Source organism: Myodes glareolus, chromosome 17, assembly GCF_982192425.1.
Source record: "Myodes glareolus chromosome 17, mMyoGla1.1, whole genome shotgun sequence".
NCBI lineage: Eukaryota > Metazoa > Chordata > Mammalia > Rodentia > Cricetidae > Myodes > Myodes glareolus.
This window is the reverse complement of record NC_142042.1, coordinates 28,240,374-28,261,815: the sequence shown is the minus strand read 5'-3', so window position 1 is coordinate 28,261,815 and position 21,442 is coordinate 28,240,374. Positions and strand designations below refer to the sequence as shown.

At 45.1% G+C, this 21,442-nt stretch overlaps 1 protein-coding gene across 1 annotated transcript; it reads right to left on the bottom strand.

Moving 5' to 3' along the window:
* On the bottom strand, positions 1-9,633 carry LOC146891205 (disks large homolog 5-like). Its single transcript, XM_087897407.1, has 7 exons — positions 9,475-9,633; positions 6,499-6,658; positions 4,811-4,942; positions 4,071-4,254; positions 1,932-2,035; positions 1,017-1,150; positions 1-857 (listed from the first exon to the last, which is right to left on the bottom strand). Exons 1-7 carry the CDS (start codon positions 9,605-9,607, stop codon positions 688-690), a joined length of 1,017 nt encoding a protein of 338 aa, XP_087753533.1. The 5' UTR covers positions 9,608-9,633; the 3' UTR covers positions 1-687.
* Between the last annotated feature and the right edge of the window lie 11,809 nt (positions 9,634-21,442).

The window sequence follows — 21,442 nt, the reverse complement described above, 5'->3', positions numbered from 1 at the left end:
TTAAAGCTGGAAATTGCTTTTTATTCAAAAAATATTCATTTATTCAATGGGGGCTTTAAGATGGTGGTCATTACAGACAGTGTGTCACCTTAGCAAACTATGAAAACAATGGAAAGAACAAAAGAAATAACAAAAACTAACAGAACCTTACACTAAAATGAAGAAAACCAAAAAAGTAATGCATAGATACCCCGAGATATAAACCAAACCAAAACAACCTAAAACATAGCAAAAACAACCAACCAAACAAAATTAAGCAAAATTCCCACTTCCCTTTGGAATTTTTTAAGAAAAAGCAAATTAATAACATGAGCCACGAGGAAGTGGATTAGGCCTTGTAGGGAATTATCATCACCAACACTTGTGTGTGATATGGGGTCAGCGTCAGCTCTGCACTAGAGAGAGAATCTTGGGCTTTTGGGTGCGGTCTGTCTGGATAGCAGTGTGACAGAGTCTTCCTTGTCAGATTTGACATCACATATGGAGTCAACTCGCCAAAGCCCTAGACCGTAGCTGACAGAATAATTCTTGCTCACCCACATATCTCCCTCCATGTTGTTTTGCCCACACTGGGGCCACTTGGTAATAGATGTTAGGCTTCTGAGTAATTTGTGGGGTGTCCTCTGAATTACAAGCTTATTTTTGGTGCAGTCTTTTCTCTGGAAATCGTGAGCTGACAGAGGTGGATCAGATTGCGGCTGGATCCTCTGATGGTAGGTTGATATTTTCCTCACTGCTGCGTTCACAGCAGCAAGGATGTGGCTTTTGCAGAGGAGGCCTGGATCCTGGAGTGTAGAATGTCATGCCTTCAAGGTGTTTCTGGCTTCCTCCAGCCTTCTCAGTTCTCTTCCGAGGTGCTGTCAGAGAAGAAATGAAAATCAGACATAGAAATTTTCTCTCTGGGACACTGGCAAGAAAAAAAAATTAGGACCTAGTCAACTCTAGTAAAATAAAGTCAAGGAATAAAACCCACACCTTGAATGGGTGGGTGGGAATGGGGCTCAATGGTGGCTCACCTGCCTGGCACATAGCGCTCCTGCTGCACAGCTCCATCTGCAGGAGGCTCTCCTCCTGGGCTGTGTTCCAGCTCATGCTGGAGATGCTCAGACCAAGAGGAGGAAGACAGCTGGGACCGAGGCCTGGTGGCACCCTGCCATGTCACCTTTTGAGCCCCCACCAGCTAGACAATCCAGCACTACCTTTTAGCTGAGTTCATTCTCTGTTTCCCCCAAGGGAGAAGGGTCACAGAGACCCTGGGCTGGATGTTTTCAACTTTTAAAAACTGCTAGAAGTTGAACTGAAAAATACACTGTGCTGACTAGAAAAAAACAGCCAATTTTTCCAACAGTCCACAAACATTATTTTGGAGAAATGGCAATGTCTGGCCATGATAGGATACCAGGTGAATGTGAGCAACCTGTAAAACTCTATGTCTGCCCTCTAGTGGAGCCTACACAACACTGCAGAGAAGGTTCTGATCATCCCTACAGCTCAGAACCTGCATGGGGTTAATTTTGTCCACTCCTAATCTGTTCATGGCCAGAGTAAATCTTCTCACAGGAAACGGATGAGCCCTGTAGAGAGCCTGCAACCAGCAGGAGTGTGCTGCATTCAAATCAGCCCCACTAGAAACTTCTCTCTCAATGTGATGTTCCTGAAGGAAAATGAAGTGGCAGAGGACACACTGTCCATCACAATTGACCTCCCCCTTCTCACAAGAGAAGAAGGGGACACAATCCCCAAAAGACCAATAACCAAACATATTGTTTCCTGGACAAAAGTTCCTGGTGTTTAGCCAACTCCATACCCTGAGGTATTCTTTCCCTGGCTGTGGCTGGGAGCCTTGCCAAATGAACAAAAACCCAAAGAGGACAGAGATCCAGGTACAGGGGATCCACTAGACTCCAACTTCTTCCAGTCAGTGCTCCTACCTTGTAAAGTGATGCTGCAGCTTTACTGCCATGTCCTTTTGCTGGGTAACCAGTTCCTTCTGCTTCAGCAGGGAATGAAGATGTTTCCCCAGTCTTTGTTGTTCCTATTCGTTAGAAAATTGTGTTCTTAGGACAAGGTTGTCTGCACCCATGTAATCATGTGTGCATGCATGCAATAGACACGCACAAACACACACTCCTAAACACACAGACGTACATGGATGCACACATACAAGCACACTGCTTGGCATCCACATGTTTAGTTGTGAGATAACACTAAAGGAGGAAGAGATCACCTGGGATCCTATAAAGAAGACAGTTAACTTTCATTAGACCACACCCTCTCCCCCTCATATTCCAACTCCGCAACAAGGATGTGGTGATGTGGTGAGGATTGTGTACTTCGAATCTGTTTTGAGAATTTTTCATTTTATTTCTACTTTACACGTGTGAGTGTTTTGCCTGCCCGTGTGTCTATGCACCACATGCATGCCTGGTCCCTGGGAGAAGAACACGGTGGGCAGATCAGTCAATGCAGTGCTTGCCTTATAACCAAGGCCACAGAATGGTAGATGCCAGGGTTCCTTCACCAGTTAGCCAAGCTGCATAGCTTGGCTATGCAAGTTTTCCAGTCTACTTTAAAGGCTTAGGTCTGTGGTACAGGACCACCGCCTGATGGTGGACCAGTCCCTTGCTCTCACTCAGTGCTTCCCCGTGGCTCCCGGAGGGCAGCTTCCTCCAAAAGGAGCTCTCTAAACAACAGGTTACCTCAATTTTGGCCCAATGAGGTCAAGCAATGAGTTCAGGAAACCAGAAAATCTCTACAACCAGGAGTCAAATAAACCTTTCCATCCTGTAAGACGGTTATGTTAGGCATTTCTCTAAGTAACAGAAGGTTGACTGCCTCATGGCCAAATGAGTGCATGTATTACTTCATGCTTAACAGTATTCCATGGAAGGACTTGATTTCACTGAATTTTTACTCATAAATGATGGGCATTTGAGTATTTTCTGGTTTGGGGGTGCTCTGAATAATGCTTCTATAACCTGAGTGTCCCCTAGATTCTCTGTGGGCCCTTACTTCTCATCCTGGGATCACTGGGTCATCTGGGGACTGCAATCCAAGTTTCTGAACAATTATACATCGCTTCCCCCAGGCCTACACCATTTTACCCCATATCAATGTCTGAGAGTCCTCATTTCTCCCAACCCCCATCAGGCCAAGTTTAACTCAGCGTAAAGAAGCTGGGAATGAAAGCAGCTTCTGAGCGCTGCAGACACAACACGCAGTGAGTGCTGTAGACTAGGACGAGCCTAAGTGGGCTGCACTAAGACAGCTGTTCTCACAGCTCAGCATGGTTATGGGACTTCTGCTGGGAGAGACGCCTCTGCAGTTTAGAATTTCTTGAATTTATTTATTTATTTAATTTCAGAATTTCTTAAAGATCAAAATCCAGGCCAAGTTCCAAGGACAAAGCCAAGTGAACCAAGATTAGACTAAGATAAAAGAAAAATGGCAGCAGGCAATGATGAGAAGAACAAAACTCGATGCAGGAAAGTCATTAGTGGACAATCACCTTTCACGCAGAGCAGAGAAAGACACACATCCTCAACCGGGCTTTCCTGCGAGGTTCTGTGTTGTGAAGTCAATGAGACAAAGCAGACATTTCAGTTCGGTGAAAGGAAAGAAGTCTACTTTTAGTTTTCTAAATAGCTCTGGAGTCAATCATGGGCAGGAATGGCATTCCTGAACAAAAAAATTTCTGTTCTACCAAGCAAATGATCCACAAGCCCTTGTCTTCCCTCACACATTCACTCAAAGCTCTGTGATTCTCCCTATGTGGCTCCCAGCATAGGACCCTTCCTACCGTACTGACATGTAGGTGTGTAATATGTGATTTACCCATCTCCCTCAACAGACTGCAGCTTCTACCAGAGCGGGATGGTTTGTTTGTCAGTCAGGTTGCATCTTCCAAGAGGCTAACTCCCCAGAAAGACTGGTGAAGGATCCCAGAAATGAACTATGAGATGGAATGGAGGTGGTCAGCTGGGTAACAGAGTGAATGGTTACATGATGGTGAACATATGTGTGTGTGCGGTTAGATAGGTGGGCAGCTTGCTCCTGCTGCCTCAGCTTACCTGCTGCTGCTTGGTCCAGAGGTTATAGATCTTCTCGTGGGCCTCCTCACAGCGCCTCTTTGTCTCCTCACAGGACTCTTGCAGGAAAATCTGCTCCTCTTTCAGCTTTCTTTTGTCTTCTTTCAACATGCCCACTTTTTCCTTCATCTGTGTCCATTCCCCCAGCAGCCGGCTGTGGAGGGTGCTTAACCATCACAAACAATGATGAGCTCCAGTCCACCTCCATCTGCCACTCTTACCTACTAATGCCACCTTTCCTGCAAGGTCCCATGTCCTCAGACAGCCCCAGACTGCAGCCCACATTAGCCAGGTCAGCATCACCCAGGTGATGCACCTCTGAGAATGGGACTCTGCACCCCCAACACACACCGGTCCTACACTGATCATGGTATTAGGAAAACATCATCAGGTATAGAGCAAACATGGTCTGAAGGAGGACAGAGGACCCAAGGGGAATACATTCCACATCTGTAATTCATAGCAACAGGCTCTGTAAGCCCCTGTCAGAGTCCCAGAGAACATTCATGGTGTAAACCATGTCTTTTCTCTAGAAGCTCTGGAAACTGATAGGATCATGTTGGAAGTGGCTCTCAGATTCCTTGCTCTTGGGTGAAATCAGTCTGGGAGGACAAGTACAAGGTAGACAAGCTAGGACCACAGCTCTCACTTTGGTTCAAAGAAAAAGGGGGACAGCAGCTGTCCTTCCGAAGTGCGGGGGTCCTATCCAATCAGAGACTTACCGGTAGGAGTCGATCTTCTCAGTCAGCTCCTTGCACTTGTATGAGCCCTCACTAATTTCCTTGTGGAATTTCTTCACATCCGACATCTTCTTCTGATGATCCATTTTCAGTTGCTCCAGCTCAGAATTCAGCCTGTGGCAGAGCATGGGCCCAGGAACAAAGAACCTCATGAACACAGTCATTAGCAGCCCATGAACACATGAATTGAGGCTGTGTCTTGGATTATCCTAGTCCACTGGATGTCACATCCTGAATCCTAGGTACTAGGACCTGTTGGTGTTTATTACACTTGTTAAGCTGCCCCAGGGCCAGAAAGGCAGAGCTTCAAGAGGGAGACAGACAGGGCTACACGAGTTTTCTCAGTAGGCCTGGAGGAACAAATTAGCTCTTTTTAAGATGTCCCAGGAGTCTGTGCCATGAGTCTGGGCCTTCCTGAATCCTGTGATGTCATGTCTCCTGTCTTCAGAATAGGGATTGTCTATTCTGTGTGCCTGTTATCACAGGGATGCCCAGAACTCATAATCAGGATTTCCATGGAGGAGACTGTACAGTACAATGACTTTATAAACTCCCCAGGTAATTCCCTTCAGTCACCAAGGCCAGTACAAAGAATGAGGGCAGGGATGCTCAAAGTGGGACTCCCTGGCCTCAGCATTTATATCACCTGAGACTCTGAGACAGACAAATCCTCAGTCCTGTTACCAATCTCTGACTCACAGGATCTGGACAGAAACACACACACGAACACACACTATAAGGGAACCCATCAGAGACAGTACAGAACACACTTAGACAGCACAGAACAAAGAAGATTTATTGACCCAGAGGGGCAATCATGGAATTGGGGGGGGACTGCCGCTGAATCAGACAAAGGCTGAGAGCAAGCAATATGCGTTTTTTTTCATCTGTGGGTTTTTAAGGAGATAAGAGGAAGTCTGCTAGGATGAGTTGGTGAAACCTGATTGGACAGGTAAGCCAGTACAGTCAAATAATGAATTTTAATTTCTGGATCTTGGTGTTTGCTTCAGGATTGAGTCAGTGACCAAAGAAGGAATGAGCCTTGGGGACTGATTTTAGGAATGCAATTTAATGTTTTACCAAGGGAGAGGGAGGTGAAAAGGGAAAACCTGTCACTGCCACATTGGCAATATTTGGGCCCATTAGCCTACACACATAAACCCATACACAATTAGGATACCAGAGACAGGCAGGTAGGTGGCATTGTCTCAGAGTACAAGGAACAAGAGCAGACAGCTGCCAGGATGAGCTCCAGGCCTCCCAGTCACACACTGAGATGGATGTAGTAGACCAGGCCCTGCTCTCAGAGCAACCAGCAAGAAATCCCCCAGTCAAATACAAAGGCGCCCATGAACACAGCACCCAGCATCTCCCACAAGCCAATACTGTCAAGGCCTCTTTGAAATGCGTGTTGTGAGCTCACACAGTGCTGCCCCATCCATAGAATGTGACTCAGGCCACGGGCTCTGCTTTTCAATGGGAGGAAGCAGAACAGCCTGCGTCCCCATCTCACTCCTACCCAGGCTTCAGTTCTGCCTCTCAGATGCACTCAGGAAAAGTAGTTTGGGCAGGAGGACACCTTGGAGATGCAGCCTCTAGTGACATGAGGAATGCTGGGGTGGACACAGGGGGGTCAAGACAGTCACCAGAGAACTGGACATAGTGACTACCTGTTGTTCACATCATTGTTGGTGTAATTGGCCAGGATTGCACGAAGTTCATCCCTCTCATTGGTCATCATCTGAAGCTGAAGGGTCAATTCATCGACCTTGTTCATCTGCTGCTCCTGCTCAGTGGCGGAGGTTGAGGTTGATGTTTTTCCAGCACTCCCTGTAGGTAGATAAACATCAGTGAATGTGTCCAGTGAGATGGTACAGGGCCATGAGAGACCATGTTGAGTCCCAAGAAGACACCCGAGGAAGAGAGAATGCATGGAACTCACTGAAGACCACAAAGGGCAGAACAACTATGCTCAAGTTGGGACCCATAAGCCATGTCTCCTTCCCCAATCCCGGCCACTAGATATGTCCATCAGTGTTGGGGAATATTACTTTCAGGTGTGTGATTTTTGTTTCTGTTGCATTTGTTTAACTCTGTGGAGCTATGTTACTGTGCCTGTCTATAATACCTGATGGTCCTAATAAAGAGATGGACAGCCAACAGTGAGACCAGAGCAGGGATAGGTGGGACTAGCAGGCAGAGATATAAACAGAAGGTGACCTCTGGGAGGAGAAAAAGGAGGAGCCCAAGACCAAGAGGGGAGGACTCCAGGGGCCCCCAGCTCACTCAGCAGCCATGGAGTAAGAGTGAAAGTAAGGTTTCCAGAAGAGAGAGATTAAAGCCCAGAGGCAAAAGGGAGTCGGGAAAATCTGAGTCAAGAAAAGCTGACAAGAAATATGCCAAGGTTTGCCCGGGCATTCACAAGAAAGAATGTGACTTATTTGGGAGCTTGGTGGCAGGTCCCCCAAGAAAGCCAAAAGAGTAAAATATCCCACAACACATCAGTCCCTACTGCAGCACCACTGACCCTGGGAGGTATGTGCTAGCCCAGTCATATAGTAAGGAGTTGCGGGCAGGCCTGCTTTTCATCCTGCCCAGCTCCCGCATGGCTAGCTTAGCCCCAGAAACAATAACACATAAGTTGTATTCATTTAAATACTGCCTGTCCCATTATCTCTAGAGAGTTAGTTACTGACTAACTCTCATATCTTGATATTAACCCATTTCTAATAATCTGTGTAACACCACGAGGTGGTGGCTTACCGGAAAAGATTCAGCATGTCTGACCTGGTGGCTGGCTCCATGGCTTCTGGCTCATAGCCCTCTTCCCAGCATTCTATTCTGTTTACTCCGCCTACCTAATTTTCTGTCCTATCAAAGGGCCAAGGCAGTCTCTTTATTGACCAATGAAAATAACACAATAGACAGATAACCCTCCTCCATCACAGTCACGCTGGTTTGGAAATGTCAGCTCCTGTCTGATGAGAAGCAGGAAGGTCCTGAGACCCTGATGCTTTGCACCTCCATCACCGGCTAACCTGTGTTCAAGACTAAGAGCAACTGAATGTCTCAGAGCTGAGTGCAGGGATGGGGAGTTTCCCTCCCTGGTATTCACATCAGAGACCCATGGAACCTACAGAAATCCACTGGGGATGAAGGCAGGGACACCCGACCCTGACGACTCACAGGGACACTGTCTCCTGCTGCCTTCTTTCCCACTCAGAATTACATTATGAGCTCCCAGCATGGCAGCTGCAGCCTTGACCATTCCTAACTCCCTGCCAAATTAAACGTCAGAAACTCTCCAATTGTGGTCTGCTCTTTAGGAAACCAGAGAAGCAGCATAGGCCCATTGCTTCAGATGGTCTCAGCAACCAAACCCGATTTCTAGAAGGTCAAATTTGAGTCTCACCTTCTTAGAAAACCAAAGATTTCTCTGTCAATCCGTCTACTTAATCTTGCCAAGATGTCTCTTGGTGAACCGTATAAACAATGAATGCCTCCAAGGCAGTTGGCGTTGCCATTACACTGGTGATGTCATAGGAGATGCCAAGGGCTCTCCAGGATACAATAGAATGTCCAGACAAGAGACTTTTAGGATCATCACCTTTCTGATAGATAGCGCTTTCCCAATTCACCAAAAACCAAGCAACCCTTTCCAGGAGCCTGCCCTGGGACACCGCAGAAGCCCTTCAGCACCTCTTCCTTTCAAACCAGAGGTCTCCCTGATTCATTAGAATCTAGTTCGCTCTAATTCATAAGTTCATCCTGGGTGGAGGACAAGATTTACTTTCCAGACACTGCCCAAGAATGGCTCTTCCCATCGTTAAGACGACTAATCAATAAGATGAGAAATAAAGGATGCTCAGACCAGAATGATGGGGAAGGAAGATCAGATCCATAAAGTGAACAAGAGATCAGGGTAAATCCATGGGCCTAAACAATGTATGGGGTGGTGGGAGATTGTGGGTGTCCTGTCAGAACAATGATAAACCACATGGGTAATAATGAAAAATTCATCAAAAGCTTCTGAAGAAAACTTTCCAGCCCCCACAGTGTTAGCAAAGGCATGGCCAAATGTTCATAGGTGAGACTGAATATACCTAAGCCCTGCGCGTCCCCAGGGGAGCCCCCAGATACCAGGAACAAACACTTGCAGGAAGAGTGATGGCCCGTTCCTGCACTCTAGTTAGAGGAGAGATGATCTAGTGAGAGGAGAGGAATTCAGAAACCTTAGGGGTCACTGACATTCCCTGCAAGAGGTTGTGATGTAAAATGGGAAAACCTCCAGTTTTGTCTGGAGGATTTACTCTCCCTGTTTTTAGTGACACAGAACCAAAAGAAATCCGGTGTGGGTGAAGGGCAGGGCTGGAACTGGAACCACTGTGGTCCCTCTGTGTCCCCCACTCAGAGACCGAGGGAAAGCAGTGGGCCCTGGGCACAGCAGTTGAAGCCTTGACCATCCCTGGCTTTCTGCCAAACACACCATCAGACATTCTCGACTCTGGGTCTCCTCTTTAGTAACTGGGAGAACAGAAGAGGACCATCACTTTCCAGGAACCCCCACCTCCTGAGACCCACTCCTGAAAGGATCAACTTAAGCCTTCCTCCTTCAGGAATCTCTCTGTCCCCTGCCCAGTACTCACTGCGCTTTCCCCAGAACCATTTATTTCTTGATGTGTGACTCAGAGACTGAAGGCCATCTTCCCTGGGCCTCTCTCTGGTCTCTCTGCGCACTCCATCCCGTCTCCCAAGCAGCCTGCTCAGTCGTGTCAGCATGACTGTGGGTGAACCACACAGGCACTGAACGAATGCCTCAAGGGCAGTTGGCGTTGCCACAACACTGGTGACATCACAGAATTCCGGGCTCTCCAGGATACAGTAGAATGTCCAGGTGGGGGACTGCTGATGTCATATGATACAGGTATTAACTCCTGCTAACTACTTCACTCAAAACTGACCTGAAACTAAGGTGCCATTTCCAAGAGGCTCTCCGGGGCCACCAGGGATGCCTTTAGGCACATTGTCTTTCTAAAGCCAGAAATCTAGCCCTCTGCTTCTAACGTTTTATGTGAGAAGTTGAAAGCTCACTTCAGAACATCTGCCCTGGGATGGCTTCCCCCTCCTTAAGATCCATACTCATGTAACGTGAGAAAGAAAGGATGCTTAGAAATGAGGTCAGGATAAAGGGAGCAGAACAGATGAGATCTCTGACGTGAACGAGCACCCGGTGAAGATGCTCAGACTCAGAGATTTTTGGGTTCAAAACAAAGAGAAGACACATAGGAAGTGATGAAAATTTCACTCAGAGTGTCACTAGAGCTCACTCAAGCTATGAGGTGGGTAGTGAAGATGTGACTAGCTCTTGGCCGATCTACCTGGAGCCACTGAGCCCAGGTGAGCTTCAGAAATTGAAAGCAAACAGTCGTAGAAAGAGTGTGATGGCCCCAACCTTGAATCAATAGACGGAGGAAAGAGTAGTGGTGCTCAGAGGTCAGTGTGCGCCAGCTAGAGGAGTCGTTAGTGACACACACAAACACACACACACACACACACACACACACACAGACACAGAGAGAGAGAGACAGAGAGAGAGAGAGAGAGAGAAACAGGCACACAATTACGGTGCAGAACGTGATGTAGATCAGTGCTATGGTTCTTCAACCAGCAAACAAAAGTCAAATTCCTTGGTCTGGAGCCACCTGTTAAAATTCCCATGCTCTTCTATAGGTGGCGCTGCTGGCTTTGGGAGAGCATGAGAAGGGCAGGCAAGGGAAGAGACTCAGAGTTGTTGCATCATACAAGTTCTTTCTAGCCATCACCGCCTTTCTACTTATCCTGACAGTTCCTGTAAGGAGAAGCCAGTCCATGGTTGGCCTGGAACGCATGTTCTCCAGATCTCTGGACTTTCTCCACCAAAGCAAGGTCATTGCAACTTAGGACTGAGGAGTCTGTCGAGTGATCTGTGTTATTTCAGACAGTGAAGCTCTAATTAAATAAATGTGATTATCAACTTTATTTCTAAATAGAGTCTTATAGAGAGAAACAAGTTGAGAACATACTGGAATTTAGGAGCACTGCATGTGTTTAAACGGTTATAAAAACTTCCTAGTCTGTAATTCAACTGCCTTGCAGAGCAGATTGGGAGCTTTAATCACCCTGAGGCAGGAGGGTTAGGAGCCTAAGGCCAGTCTGGACTCCATAGGGAGACACTGTTTGCTTGGTTGGGTTTGTTTGTTTGATTGTTGAGATGTTGGGTGATTTTCTGCCCTCTATGTGGCCCCAAGACTGTCATAAGACTCAGTTGTCTCTCTAATTTAAAAAGCAGCAGGCAGGACATTGATGTCTCCTGGGGCCTTGTGACAGGTGGCCTGTGGACATTCTAGAAAGGTCTACAGAGATATCTGTTCTGTGCGTAGAACCTGACTGGTTTCTAGTGTCCTCTGACTTTATTTTGCAGCCCATGGGGCACAGGAAATGTTCCCTAACCTGGGCATTCACAGGGCCTGTGCCACAGCTCCTATCTGCAGCCAGAGCCTACCTGCTTGACATAGGTCTGACCTCTGCCTCTGTAAGCAGTGTTGGCAACTGCAGATACCACTCCATGGGGCCTTGCTCCACCCAGACCCTCCATAAATCTCCACAATGTCTCCATGTGATACAGTGGCAGTCCAGCTCCTTCCCACTTTTGTGACATCTCAGGATCTGACCCTGTCTCTTTGGCTTCTCTTATTGTTAGGAAAAATCCTAAGACAAGCCACTCCACCAGCACAAATAAATCAAATTAGGTCAGATTAAACAGAATTAAAATGCCCATGTTTTATTAAGTACAGCACTCTTGGGTGCCGAGAGCATGGCAGGGGAGACAGAAAAGCAGGGAGCACATCAAACCTGTGACTAAGTGTTTCTCCTCTGGGAGGCCACTTAAATACCCTGTGAGAGTGGTCCTGATCCTCTCCCAGGGAAGGGTCAGGACCTGGCATGCTGGGATTTGGAGTCCACACCAATGAACCTCCCAGACCAGGGGGCTGGGTTGGATGCCAGGGGCCAGGGTGACACTCCCAACTTAACACTTATGTCCACACTGGATGCTCTGTTACCAGACTATCCCCAGCTGGCCTGTAGCTCACATTTCCCTCACATTGGTCCAACCACAATGTACCTTGTATTCCTGGCTGAGTCCAGCTGTGTCTGGTTATGGAAGCTTTCATGCCTCCCCACCTCCACATTTCAAACACACATCGTCACATCTGAATCTGTGGGTCACTCCAGTCCTCAGATATTTCTGACAAGTCCTTCTTTGCTGCAGCGGATGGTTTTCCTGACACTGGAGGTCCCAGAGCAATGCTGACACCCTGTGTCATCCATGCCAGTAGCATTCCATTCAAGTATATGCAGCCAAAAATGGTGCTGAGCATATCAGTCCTGTCCAGGCTGCCTAATGACTGTGTGACTGTGGGAATGGCACCCCAGGTGGTTAGTGTCACTCACCTCCCTTGTGGCCACTTTCTCATGATAGTGACTTAATACCAGACCCTGGGGATGCTGGAGAGGTGTTCATTGATCGGAAATGAAGATGTATGAGACACAAGCCTGTCATTCCTATGGTGAGGGTAACAGCATAGGAAGATCAGGAGTTCTAGACCAACCTGGACTACAGAAACTCTGGTTCAAAGAAGACAAGCAGACCAGGATGGGAGCTCAGTTGGTGGAGGGCTTCCATAGGGCACACAAAGCACCAAGCTCCATTTCAGCACCATGTAAACACGCCTTAGCATCCAGTCAGAAAGGAAGATCAGAGCTTGAAGGTTAGCCTTAGCTGCCTGGTCAGTTGGAGGCCAGCCTGGGCTACATGAGAACTGGAGGGAGGGAGGGAGGGAGGGAGAGAGAGAGAGAGAGAGAGAGAGAGAGAGAGAGAGAGACTGGATTTTCAGAACATAGGCAGGTAGAGCCCAGGCAGGGAGATCTCCCTTGAGAGATGGAGACGTGGGTGGCAGAGTTGGTGGCAGATGGTAATTAGGGTGGCCAAGCTTAGTCTGGGAGGGGTGCAGTCTCCAGGGTACCTTATCTCTCAGATGGCGAGAGTGATCTCAGGAAGGAAGAATGGAATAAGGGTATTTGAGGAGGACTTGGTGAGAGAACAGTAATGCAGAATTGAGGTGATAGAACATGGCCAGTCCACCAAAAACAGAGAGCTATGCTCAGTTTGAGAAGCAACTTGTACTCTTCTGGCTCCTGATAATTGTGGAATAAGCCAAGGACACCATGATACCATGTGTCTAGAACTGCACATCATGAATGGAGACCTTACAGACAAGACTAACTGAACCAGGAAACTAAGCTATTAATTCAAGCAGGCCTAGTGAAAATGCCAGTCACTCCTGCAAACACAGTCAAAGGTCACAAACAAGATACATGAGCAGGGAACTCAGACCTGTTAGTGATGCATCCAAACAGTTGACCTGATGCTCTGTCTCAGTCTCCTGTGACTATGGAGAATGTATTCTGAGCAGCTGAAGGAGAAGAGACTGTTTATAGGTCAAAACCAAAGGGTGTCTCATTCCACCCACTGTAGGAGTGTCTCTGAAAGCAATGCCATCTCTGAGGTCTCATTGCTGATCCCAGCACTTCAGAGATTGAGGCATGAGGATTATGGATTCTGGACCAACCCAAGTCCTGGGGCTGTGAGATTCTGCCTGAAAATAAAAGCTCTCCCAGTGGACAGAGACTTGAATGTTGTGTCTGTTTGTTTCCTGGTGTGGACAGAGACTTAGACACATTATTTTACATACAGAATTATTTACACGGTTTGCCTAACCATCTTTCTTCCCTAGACTAAAACATAAAGATTTATCATGAAAGAAATCTGGGGTAGAAGCATGTGGGTGTACATAAGCCAATGGGATGAAGCTTTCACGTCTCTTGTTTTACACGGCAGCATCTACCAGAAAGCACCCCAAGAGAAAAAACATTACTATTTCTATGACAGTTTGTTATCACCCAGATTCAGCCATCAGTCAGTCCAATGTTGGCATAATGAGTAAACCACAGCTGTGGTCTTGGAACCAGGGATGGCGGCCACCCATGAGTTATTTAGCCACTGCCATCAACAAATGCTCAACCCAGTCGCCACAGATCTAATGCTGTGTCCACCAGATGGCACACTTCATCAAAGAGACCAAGTACCAACTCGGCAGCTGACTACATCTGATCCCTTCAGTCCTAGAGACAATCGCTATATATTATCACCACAGGAGATGTGCTTGAGAGATGGGTGTGCCTCTTGGGCCTATGGCCTAGTTAGTAGCATGACCCGAAGGATCTCAGGGTATTCACATCTTCCAGTAAGAGAGTCCACATAAGACCCTGTCTGGCAAGAGTATTCTCGTGACAGCAAAAGAGCTACAGGAGTTGGCCTATGCTCGTTCATCCCTCTGATCACACACCACACCCGCAACAGACAGTGTAGCACTGGAGCGCCTGCTGACTGCAGTGCCAAAGTGCGGGTTAATGGCATACTGAGAGGACTGCTGCTGTCTTCTGGTAATCAATATGTGCATTTGATGATGGCCTCTTATTTAACATTGTCTTTCGAATAGGAAGAAAACCCGGGTTTGGTAACTTCCAAGGGATACAGGCAGGAATGACCATACTTCCCATCACTCAGTGATCAGCTGGGTGTTCAATGCTTCCTGTTCTTACTACTATAGACTCTCTGGAGTTTGAGAGAGGTTCTGGTCCCCAAAAGTACCAAGTTTTCACTGGGGGTACAGTAAGGATACTCTTGAGCCAGGGGTGGTAGCATATACCTGTAATCCTAGCACTCAGAAGACAGAGCAAAGAGGTTCCCTGTACATGTGAGGCCATCCTGGTGTGCATCGTAAGGGTCAGGTCAGCCAAGGCTACCTTGTGAGACAGACACCCTGCCTCAAAATAGCAATATCAACAAAATCCCTTTAAACCAATGAAAACTAGGGTTGTTTCCTGGTGTACTGATGGGGAATCGTCGCCAACCAATTATCTTTAAGAGGTGGGACCAAGTTAGGGTGGTATAGCTTTCTGGGACCAAGAGAAAAATGTTGTGTGGTCCAGGTGCCCTCTCTCTGTGTGGTTCCCTCGGAGAACAGCTGAGCTTGGACTTGTGTTTCTGGTTTGTGAGTTTTTCCTTTATAATAAATAAAAATATAATTGTTTTATCTTTTAGCTAGCCTGGTTATTTCCTGAATCGAGCTAACTTCTGCAGTTGGTGCTGAATCGTGGGGCTTGGGTCTCCTGTGGCTCTAGTCCCCACGCAGGGGCCCTGGGTAGCCACTAGCCGCGGTCCCTCATATTTTCTCATTAAACGCCTCAGAGCTACTCCTAGTCCTCAGGTACCTTGGCCACCTATGACTGCATGGCTGGTTTCTGGGTCCAGTTTTCTAGCACTCGTGGAAGCTTAGGCGGGACTTGGGCTTCTCTGGTTGTCTCTGCTCGGCATTGCTTTCTTGCTCTCATGCAGCTGCTCACCAGTCAGGGACTTCTACAGAGCACACAATCTGTGATTGACAGTGAATACTTGTTTTTAATTTGAGCATATCTCTTAGTATTTAACGCTAAAATCAGATTCAAGCCGGCCACGTGGCTACAAGTGTGCACGACACCTGCTGGCAGGTAACGGTTATTGCACCGACTCCAGCTCAAACTCAACCACAGATATGATTTATAATTTAAAATATAAAATATAAATTTATAATTTAAAAGGGAAAAATGACAGACAATTTAACAATCCAAGACCTTAGATGGTGACAAAGACTTAAATAGGCCCAGAGAATTAACAGCTGAAGCAGAAAAGGAATTGACAATTGTTGAGGAGAAATGACAGGAGGCACTTGTGAATAGGGTGAATCCAAATCTTAATTGTATTCTAGTCATATTGCCTTTCAGGAATTTCTCCCGCAGGAATTCTAATGCAGAGGAATGATATTACCTTAGAATGGATCTTTTTACCACAAAAAACAAGTAAAAAATTAAAAACTTATGTGGAAAAAGTCTCTGAATTAATTATAAAAGGTAAATTGAGCGTTCACAGATTGTAGTGCTTTTCACTTCTGATGAAATAAAAAAACTTATGGGAAGACAATGAACCATAGCAAAGAGCTTGTGCTATTTCTGGGGGGGGGGGATTAATAGCAATTATCCCCAAAGCGATAAACTTAACCTTATAAAGGGAACTTCTTGGATTCTTCCCCAAATTGTATGTGATGCACCAAAAAACTGGAGTCTATACATTTTATGCAGATGCAAATAAATCAAGGAAGGCAGGTTATGAATATGAAGAATTAAGGAAGGTGGAGCAAAGCCCTTATAATTCTGTACAGACGGCAGAATTATATGCTATTCTTATGGTACTAAGGGATTTGAAAGAAACTTGCAATATAGTTACTGATTCACAATATGCAAAAGAAGTTGTCTTGCAAATTGAAACTGCTGAATTTATACTAGATGATACAGAATTGACTTCATTATTCATTCAGATACAAGACATAATCAGGAATAGGCTTTGTTTTATGTACATAACACACGTCCATCCCATATGGGTTTGCCAGGTCCCCTAGCACAAGGTAATGTAGAAATTGATCAATTATTGATCGAAAGTGTGTTTCAGGCCTCGGAATTTATGAAAAATATCTTGTCAATTGCATAGGTTTAAAGAAAGGTTTCTATTACATGGCAACAAGCTAAGGAGATTATAAAGAGATGTCCTACTTGCTCTTTCTATAACTAAACACCATTGCCTGCAGGGAGTAACCCAAAGGGTGCTCAAAGAAATGAGATCTAGCAGATGGATGTGTTCCACTTTATGGAATTTGGAAAATTAAAATATGTACACCACACCATAAACGCGTATTCAGGTTTTCAATGGGCAACTGCCTTGAGCTCAGAAAAGGCTGATTCGGTAATTACACATTTATTAGAAGTCATGCCCATCGTGGGTATACCTGCACAAATAATGACAGACAAGGGTCCAGCTTATATATCTACGAAAATGAAACATTTTTGCTTATTATAATATAAAGCATATTACTTGTATGCCAAACAATCCTACAGGTCAGTCAGTTATAGAAAGATCAAATTGAATTATAAAAGGTATGCGAAACAAACAGAAAGGAATGGAAATACCCCCAGAAATAGATGACAGAATGCTTTTTTAACCTTGAATTTTCTTAACACTAATGAGAAAGAAACAATGGCAGCAGAGAGACATTGGATAATGGAAAAAAGCTTCTGAATTGAATCAATCAGTATATTTCAAGGCTGTGTTGACCTCACAATGGAAACCAGGAGATGTGCTATGTTGGGGATAAGGTTTCTCTCTTGTTTCCACAGTAGAAGAAAAACTATGAAAACCATCAAAATTAATAAAGATTCACTTTGAAAAAGAGAACCCTCTTGTGAAAGAGAAATGACGGATCATCCACAGTGGTAACAACCATACAGGTGGTAAGGAAATCATATAGGGTTGGGGCAGGGTTCTGCTCCTGTCTTTACAGGAAAATACACATCTTCAAAAATTCAAGAGACCCTGGATGTTTGGATGTTGACAGAAGGAAAAACAACTATCCAATAAGTATTATCAAGAAAAAGGAATATGACTTATTAGGATAGGTGATCAAAACACACACATTTAAATATATATATTTATGAATATATAGAGCTGGATTTGGACAATGGCTCTGTCCTTCTCTAAATCCAAGCATGTTGTTAAAAGGAACATTCATAGTTCCTGTATTATGTCAGGAGCCATCTGTTGTGGTACAGAAGGAAGATTTTAGGAAAAATTTTACTTTCTCCATGCCTATTTTGTCTATATTGTATTCTTCATTGTATGTATGTTTATATGAATGATGTTTAAGTTTTTCACAATAAACAATAGAGTTTACAAAAGATCCTTTTCCTGCAGTAATCTTTGAAGTTTCCAGTAAGAAGATGGGTCCCCACAGCAACAATTCCACCTGTTTGAGATGACATCATGATGCTGATAGTGCTACTACAAGATTGGTTTTTGGGTACCAGCTGCTGAAATGGTGCACCTTCTCATGACGTTCTGGCCAGAACATCAAATAAGAACTTTGGGAAAAGCCCTATCAACTGCTCAGAAATCATTATGCTAGACAGTAACCTTGAAACTTAACCATCATTTTACTTTTACAGAATCCCATAAAAAGAACATCACTCCCATGACACCTGGAAGCAATTCTAGAAGACGACGTTCCCTCTCCCAACAAAGTTTGTTCTCAGGGTTAGAAACACTGTTTAAAAGCTTGTTGACTCTTACTTGTCTAAGGTAGAGGGTTGGGGTGGAAACTATGTAGGCTCAAAAGAAAAAAAGAGGGGAAAAATCGAATGGGATAATAGATAATTTAGTGTGAACTTATTCACTAATAATAATAGTGGGTAATAGAGCGAATACTTGTGAGCTATTATTTATGGATAATTTACATTGGTATAGTTTTTTGTGTACTGATACAAGTTCAAATTATATTTGTTATTTCTGTTTAAAATATTTGTACACCTATGCAAAATTATTCTGTCAGATTGTATACATGCATGTTTCTATGTCTCTTTAGTACATTTTGCATATTGATACAAATTTTAGGATATATTTTCATGTTGCATTATATATTATTCTTACCTCTGATCAAGATACTTACATATTGTTTACATTTTGAGGTCATTGTCCTCATTTGTTTATAGATTATTTAATATTCTGACATGAAGTCTTAATCTTAAATAATATAGGTATTAAATATTATAGGTCAATAGTTGTTCACGTTTGTTATACATATAGTCAGAATAATTAGGTTCCTTAGATACATAGAGATTGTATTCTGCCTAAATAGGTAATGTTCAACCACTTCAAGAATCTATAGAACATGGCATTCAAATAACTTAGGGTTCTGTTGAACCCTAAGAGAATCCTAAGAGACATGATTGCTCCTGACAGCACCAATCTATGCCCAAGAGAATGTTGAGCACCAAAGACACTCCACTCGGAATTTGTTTTCTTCTTGGCACAACTGCCCATGCCTCAGCCACTGACAAAGTACATGGTATCTGCTGGATAAGCAGGACACAAGGAAAAGGACTGCCAAACCTTGCCAAGACAGGGCAAGACAGTTCTGAAAAAATTCCTGCCTCTGAAAATGGTTGTCAGTTACACTAGGCCTTAGCCAAAGTTGGTTGCTTCAACATTGCAAATGAGACTTTGGGTGATTGCTCAGGTAACCAATTGTCTCTGAAATATATTGCTCGCTTTGGAAGCTGATTGATTACATTTCCTGCCTACTCAAGTAATATTATCTCCCTTCTCGGGCCTTCGATGGGGTTGAAGATTGGATAGTCATAGTTACCATCCTCTTATGGTTTAGCCAAACCTATTTCCGATGCAAGACTTACACTCTTTGGGATATAATGTCTATTATAACATTTATCAAATGTTCTTTGCTTAATATTGTTTATGTTGGTTATAATTTTATACTTGATATCTGTTCCTATTGTATGTAATTTTGTATTGCTCTTATTTAGACAAAAAGGGGAGGTGATGGGGAATCTTTGCCAACCAATTATCTTTGAGAAGTGGTACCAAGTCAGGGTGTGCTTTCTGGGACCTGGAGACAAACAGCACATGGCCTAGGTGCCCTCTCTGTGTGGTTCCCTCACAGCACAGCTGAGCTTGGACTTCTCGTTCCTGTTTCGTGAGCTTTCCCCTTATAATAAGTAAAAATACAATTCTTTTATCTTTTTAAAAATATTTATTTATTATGTATACAATATTCTGTCTACACGTATGCCTGCAGGCCAGTAAAGGGCACCAGACCCCATCACAAATGGTTGTGAGCCACCATGCGATTGCTGGGAACTGAACTCAGGACCTTTGGAAGAACAGGCAATGCTCTTAATCTCTGAGCCATCTCTCCAGCCCTAATTGTTTTACCTTTTAGCTAGCCTGGTTATTTCCTGAGTTGAGCTAACTTCTACAGTGCACATTGGGCTCTGTTTCTAGAGACCAGGAAGAGAGAAGGGGAGCTGGGTGTTGATGGGATAATTGACCCTAACAACTCAAAGAAGCAGAGCTCATATTATCACAGTGGGAGGGGTGTGTGGGTGGGAGGAGACTCTCATGTGTCACGTAACTGCTGGAGTGCCTGTTTTGACAGTATAGGAACAAACAGAACAAACACAGCAACTTTGAGCTGAGAATGGAAGCCAGGACTTCAGCCCATGCCTGGAAGAGGCTGTGGGTCATGCCATCAGGTAAGCCACCGAAACCACAGAGGTCAGGCTCAGAGGGAAGGGAATAAGGAATCAATAAAGAGGAGACAGCAGAGAAGCATCAACTCTGGCCTCAACATCAGCCGTGATGTCCGAGTCAGGGCGGTTTTCCCGATAACGCCCTCTTGTGAGGTTTCTGTCAGGAAAAAGAGACCCATGGGAATTTTGCAAGAACTGCTTCTGGAATACACGTGGAAGGAGTTCAAAAGGTACCAGCAGGGAACCAGAGGACACATCTGGGGCCCTGGATATGTCTTTCAGGAAAGGACTGCCAGCGGGCTGTGAATTGTGCCAGACGACACCCGAGGACAAGAATGCAACGTGACTAGAAAAAAACCCAGAGACAGATAATGGCGTTCAAGCTGAAGATCAGGAAAGCAAAGCAGCCAAGCCATGAGAGAGTTTTTACCTCTACCAAGGCTCAAACAATAGGGGCGATCCTGTCCTCTGTGTGTCTGTAGACGGCAATGCTCGCCACCAAACCTCAGACTTATTTTCTTCTCCTTATATTCGCCACCAAATCTTCCACCTTCTATTCTTCTCTCTGCCCAACAATATGACACCTGTCTCCACCTCCCTAGTGCTGGGATTAAAGATGTGTGCCATCACTGCCTGGCCTCTAATGTCTTAGCTCTGCTTTCTGCTCTTCAGGCAAACTTTATTTGTTAAAATACAAACAAAATATCACTACACAAGAATCTGTCGAATCCTTCTGTGTCTGCCTCAGCTCAAGAGAACTGCTTTACCAAAGGGCATGCAATCCCTGAGCAGCGCTGGTGACTGAACAAGGTGGGGTGTAACGGTACATGCTTTTCCTCTGAGGCAGGGAACCGGCCAATCACAGTTCTCCAGAGCACCCCATAGGCAGACCACGGCTTTGTTGAACCCATACACATGTCCCATTTCTTCTGTTCTCCCCTGCTTCTTTCTTCCATGGGTACTGATGTCTGATGGGGATTTCGCACCGACACTGTCTCATATCTGCCCCTAGAGAGCACAGAGCGGCAGCATTTCCGCTGCCACAGATCTTCGCTCCGCAACCTTAAGGCAAAGAGTGTAATCTTATTTGCCAAATGACAGAAAAGAAAAAAAAAATCGCTTCCATGGTACTTTCCGTGCTCTGTGGAAAGCAGAATCAAGGCATTGTTTGGGCCAAGATGGAGCAATCAGTCTCCCCGGGTCCAAACACTTCCTATTGGTCGCCTGCGAAGATAATTACTGCTTTTTTCTTTCAGTTACGGTAAGAGTCTGGATGTTCGCCAAATCCGCTAAGAGTTCAAAAGTACAAAGCTCTTTAGGAGG

What these genes read in the sequence shown, in the direction of transcription:
- LOC146891205 (XM_087897407.1), bottom strand. Translation starts at nt 9,607, where the DNA reads ATGCTGACACGACTGAGCAGGCTGCTTGGGAGACGGGATGGAGTGCGC. An exon ending in GAGAAGATCGACTCCTACCG is followed by an intron (nt 4,255 to 4,810) that starts GTAAGTCTCTGA and finishes GTGATGGTTAAG; the next exon opens with CACCCTCCACAGCCGGCTGC. An exon ending in TCTGGACCAAGCAGCAGCAG is followed by an intron (nt 2,036 to 4,070) that starts GTAAGCTGAGGC and finishes TCTAACGAATAG; the next exon opens with GAACAACAAAGACTGGGGAA.